The following is a 5,079-nucleotide window of genomic DNA, read 5'->3' as shown; positions in this document are numbered from 1 at the left end:
CCCGTATTCAGGAGACTTTGTAATGCGAAATCGCCACCACACAACCACACTGCCAACGCCGCGACTACAACATGGGGTACTATCTTGTCGGTGGTATATATCTTTAGTGGACGACATTTGTGAAGACCATAGTTGAACCCCGAGGCAACAAACAAAGTCACTTTCAACAATACAAGAGGCAGTTAGGAAGGATGTGAAGAGGGCATTCGGAGTTTCGTGAAGCTGTAATAATGCGACATTCACATATGTAATGGACGTGCATGTATTTATATGAATTTAAGATGTGTGGTTATGCATAATACATGAGGGGCTGTCTGGCGCGGTCTATGAGGTCAAATTTAACAAAACCGGCGGTAGATGCCCCAAGATTTTTTTTTTTAAATGAAGATGCTCTAAGATTTGACTGCCTAGCACGTGAAGACCGTGAGAGGAGAGTATTTTTTTTGACCCGCAAAAAGAAAAGAGAGAGAGAGAAGAAATAATTTAGCTCCCTTGCCATGCCAGCCTGTCTGCCCCCACAGTCGAGAGTGTGAATGAAACCAAAAAGACCCATTTGCCCCCAGAGGCAATAATCAAACCCGAGCTCCCTCAGCTCGCCTCTCCATTCACACTCGAACCCTCGACCTCTCCTCCCAGTGCAGCCTCGCCGTCGCCAGGGAGAGCGGGGCAGCCTGCTCCACCACTCCGGCCACTCCGGCCGGCGACCGCGCGGCGTCCTGCAGCGAGGTGCTTCCCTTCGTCCCACCCCCTCTGCATTCTTCTCCCGCTCCCTCGCTGTTCGCCGCGCCCACCCGCTCCCCCTTTTCGCTGCGGGACCCCCTCCAGCCCGGCGACCGGCGGCGATTCAAGGCGGCGGCGGCTGCCAGCGAGGTTACCCCCGCACCATCTCGCCGCTCGTCCCATCCGTTTGCCAGATCGTAGGTTTTGGTCCCCGGTTTGCGTCGTACGAACGAACCCTAGGTTTTGTTCGTGAGATGAAATAGGGTTGCTGTCGAGGTGGGGGTTTGGGAGGGGAGAGGCGCGATGGACCACATTATGTGCGAACTAACCGATTTTTGCTAGCATCGGTCAAGCCATTATCCCAGGGAGCGCCGTGTGCGTGCAAACTGCAAAGAGCGAAAGCTCTCCGCCTCCTATCTGTCTATGCTGTGTGCTGGAACAACGGAAAGAAGGGCCAAAGTTGCCTTTTCCTTGGCCGGGTAAAAAGGGTTAATTGATTTTTTTTTAGTGAAGGGGTTAACTGATTTTGTTATGTGAAGAACGAGGAATTTGACAAAGTGACACGCCTTTGTCTGACACGTGGGGTTTGGGGCCACCTGTAAATGTGTCATTTGTGTTAAAGTGCAAATAAACGTGTGGAAGCAAGTGCTCTTTTAGGGATGATAATACTAAGCAAGTGTTTAAGCTTCGGTGAGAGGAAGGAGGCCACATCCCATTTAAGAGATCTGCAGGGCGAGTCTGATGCTCTGATTCGCTAATTGGCTAATTGCACATGTCACATGGCAATGATGGTGTGATCTGATGTTGGTGTTGAAAAACCATACCACGGAATGAGCTTTAGCCTTGTTTGAGTAATTGGTGGGTTATTGCACCTGCCATACTACTCCTTGCAGATGATTTCAGGTGTTAACTGCCAGGCAGGCGGTTGTTGGTGCCTAACACTTCAGGCTACGTGTCTGCTTTCTATAACAGTGAATTTAAGTTAATCTTTTGGTCGAATAGCTTTCTGTCAAGCTAACAAGCAGTCAGAGTGGGCAATATCAATACTAACATTTCTTGTTTAATGCTGTTGCAGGTCTGAATTGGTCATTATGGTGAAGAGAAGTGCAGAGAAAAGTCATGGTGTCATGGCTGCATGCACATCAAGTTCTGAACTTCCAGAACTTAACCAAAGGCAGAATTTCCGTTTAGGAGATATAACATGGGTTAAGCATGATGGCTCCTCATGGTGGCCAGCCCAGGTATGATGCATACACCTTCTGAGCACTTCATATACTTCAACTAGCTAAATACCTTTTGCTTTGCTACGGTTCAGCAATTTAGATTACCCCAACATGTTGAACCATTTTGTTGCTGCACTCGATGCCAGTATGGTTCTAAAATGATTGTAGATGCCAGTGAATATGCTTGTTGCATTGCGCATCAGCTTAAATTGAACACTGGCAGATGGTTGCATCTGTAGTAGAGCAATTATATGGATCATGTATGAGTAAGATAGTTTGGTCAAGTCTCAAGTGCCAATGCCACAACCTTTGTACTTGTATGATGCAAAGACAAAACATTTCAGAGTTTTCCCAACTGTTATGTTCTTCATCCTAGCTTCCCATGCACATATTTAGACCACTTCTGTTTCTGAATTCAAGGTCATTGATGAAGCATGTGCCAGTAGCAAGGCCAAGAAGAAGACCAGCCATGATGCTCTGGTTCGACTGTATGGCACATGCCTAGAGTAAGGGTCCTAATAACATGTGAAGCCTTTCTTTTCTTTCTAGTGGTGATAAACTGATAATCTTTACGATAAAGGTAATTGTTTTCACTATTTTATTTTCAGCTTGTATGTTGAACCATGGAAGTCTAACATGGAATTTGAAATGGTATGCACATCTTCTACCCTACAGCTCATGAGGATGCTAATACGGAGTAGTGGTAACTGACTGAAGTGTATAAAATAAACTTAAATCAGCTGAAACACAAAAATAACCAACAAGGCAACAACTTCAATCATTATGGCAATTTTGGTTTCCTCAGGTTTTTAACTTCAGGAAACTGATATAACCAAAAGGCTGAATTGACGGACATACATTCACAAACACTTGATAGATTATATAATATTGCATATGTTGATAATGAAATTCTAACAATTGTTCTGAATTGTAATATGCTTTGTTCTAACTAACAGAATGTACCAATAGCACGACTCACACATATATGTTTTAGGATTGTACAGGTAAAGCATTTATTTTATTTTATCATTGTTGCATAATAACTAATAAACTAACTTAGCTGATCGAATGAGTATTTTTCTAGTTAGTAATTGTCTTACTTGTTTTTTCTACCTAAACCGGCCAATATCAATCGAATCCTCACCCAGCGTCAATACTTATGCACTGTATAAACTATAAACTGCTTTTGTTATTTAACTTCCAAGAAAATAAGTTGTTTTTGTCTTTTCACGCATGAACGATATCCAACCATGACCATTTTGAATTTTAAATATTTCTCATATGAGCTCATTGTATGCAGTTTCTGAAGGAAGAAAATAAGACAGCCATGGAAGCATTCCATGAGGTGCTTCAGAAGGTAGGGCAATCACCTTTACTTTGAACATTTTATGAATCACAGTTTGGTAGAGGCTGTTGAGATCCATGTTTAATTTTACAAATGCAGGAGCTATCTCATTTTAAGTCGCCCAGTGATGATGAGGAGGAAGCTGTCAACACAAAAGGTGAATTTGTGTTTTTTGCCTGGAGAATATATGCAGAAAAACACGTTCTTTGTATTGATCATGGTGGTCCTTGTGATTTGATCATTCATGTTATCCCTCTTCATTAGTGGTTTATGTTAACTGTGATATGTTACCGTTTGTGTATCTTTCCAGAATGGTATGATTAGGTAACATGTTCTAGGAGCAGTATCAGTGTCAGTATGCTAAATTATCACCTGTGCGGTTTTATTTCCCTGATCAAGTTTTAAATCGCCTTGCTATCAATGATACAAATATTTTTTTCTTTAATTGCTACGTTTCTAATTTTCTATTTTCATATGGTCTGACCATGTTGGCCACAGCCAAGACGTCTACTAAGAAAGTCAGAAAGCAAGAAGACTTAGAGCAGGACCAAGAAGTTCGGAGCAATGCAAAAGGTGGAGGTGCTGTTCAGAAAGCAAAAAAGCAGAAAGGTGTGAGACAAGCAAGTGCTCTTGACAAAGCTTTGAGTATAGAATCTGCTGAAGGTTTAAGAGATAAGACACCCAAGCAAGCTTCTGCTGTGCGAGATAAAAAGAGTGGCAAGAAGGCATCATCAGGAGCATCGGTGGCCAAAAAGGAAGGATCCTCAAAGCGATCGGGCCGTACCAATCTGAAGGAATATTCAGATGCGGCGGAGGACAGCACACCACAACTCCATGATACAAGCGCAAGTAAAAATGCAGCTGAAGCAGGAGACATGACATCAGTGAATCGAAGCCAGCACAAAACTGGTTCGACGGTTGAAGGAACCCACCGGAAGATAAAAGCTATGGTCAGGGATATACTGTTGGGGGATGTCATAGACAGGCAGCTTGCTGCTGAAATGGCGTATGTGGATGAAGTGATCTTTGGAATCTGTGAAGCTACCGAGGCAAAGGCGACTCAGGGTGCTGCTGCTACTACTGAGACAGAGGGTGGACTAAGCACCAAGCGGGCCGCCAGTGGGCTGGAGGCTGACTCAAGCCGTGCTGCGAAGAAGAAACCTAGAAAGGGGAAGGCGGCAAAGCCAGAGACCAAAGATCCCAACTCTTCTCCTGTAAGTAGACACTCTACACTCATGAATATGATTGTCTGAATGAATTTCGCACACTGATTTGACCAAACTCCACCAGAGCAGGGGCACGGCGGCAACGGGGGGATCGGAGCAGCATAGCGCGCGCCAGATCAAGATCATGCAGAGCCTGGGCCTGATCGCTCCGCTGGGATCTCCGTTCGACATGAAGGGTTCTGCTGCAGCCGCCCGTTGATGATATTTTGTAAGCACACCATTGGTTCTGTATGGAAACCCTAGTTATGGTGCCTACCTGATCTACCTACTAGTAGTTTACAAGTGCCAATTTCTGTTCTTGGTTACGGAAGACTTGGCCGGACATAGCTGCTGCGTAAGTAAGCGCACAGTTAGTTCTATCTGTATCAGCGCAAATGCGAGCCGCAGTCGCTCAGCGCTGTACCAAATTGGTTGTTAAGATATTAAGTCGCGACTTGGATTATTTCCGGTTGGTGCTAGGAAGGATCTGTTGTGATCGATGCGGTGGCATGAATGACCCAATGCTGAGGTTATCTTCAGTTAGCATGTTGTATGAGCCGTGGACATTCTCTCCATGTTGATTTTC

General features: G+C 44.5%; 1 protein-coding gene across 3 annotated transcripts; it reads left to right on the top strand.

Annotated features, from left to right (window-relative positions):
- Nucleotides 1-546: 546 nt before the first annotated feature.
- LOC119326809 (DNA mismatch repair protein Msh6-like) lies at nt 547-5,079 on the top strand. Of its 3 annotated transcripts, none has more exons than XM_037600410.1 (8): nt 547-726; nt 1,796-1,961; nt 2,364-2,449; nt 2,552-2,594; nt 3,244-3,300; nt 3,388-3,445; nt 3,787-4,502; nt 4,584-5,079. In XM_037600410.1, exons 2-8 carry the CDS (start codon nt 1,812-1,814, stop codon nt 4,617-4,619), a joined length of 1,146 nt encoding a protein of 381 aa, XP_037456307.1. In that variant the 5' UTR covers nt 547-726; nt 1,796-1,811; the 3' UTR covers nt 4,620-5,079. The 3 variants fall into 3 exon arrangements, with proteins under 3 accessions (XP_037456307.1, XP_037456305.1, XP_037456306.1); XM_037600408.1 differs by having other exon boundaries at nt 572-726; nt 4,579-5,079; XM_037600409.1 differs by lacking the exon at nt 547-726 and adding an exon at nt 768-870 and having other exon boundaries at nt 4,579-5,079.

This window comes from Triticum dicoccoides, chromosome 6B (genome assembly GCF_002162155.2).
Source record: "Triticum dicoccoides isolate Atlit2015 ecotype Zavitan chromosome 6B, WEW_v2.0, whole genome shotgun sequence".
NCBI classification, from domain to species: Eukaryota; Viridiplantae; Streptophyta; class Magnoliopsida; order Poales; family Poaceae; genus Triticum; species Triticum dicoccoides.
This window is presented reverse-complemented; position numbering and strand designations above follow the sequence as displayed.

Excerpts from the sequence above, each read along its gene's own strand:
- LOC119326809 (XM_037600408.1), top strand. The coding sequence starts at position 1,812 with ATGGTGAAGAGAAGTGCAGAGAAAAGTCATGGTGTCATGGCTGCATGC. Across the intron at positions 3,301-3,387 it reads TCCATGAGGTGCTTCAGAAG|GAGCTATCTCATTTTAAGTC; the intron begins GTAGGGCAATCA and ends TTACAAATGCAG. Across the intron at positions 3,446-3,786 it reads GGAAGCTGTCAACACAAAAG|CCAAGACGTCTACTAAGAAA; the intron begins GTGAATTTGTGT and ends TGTTGGCCACAG.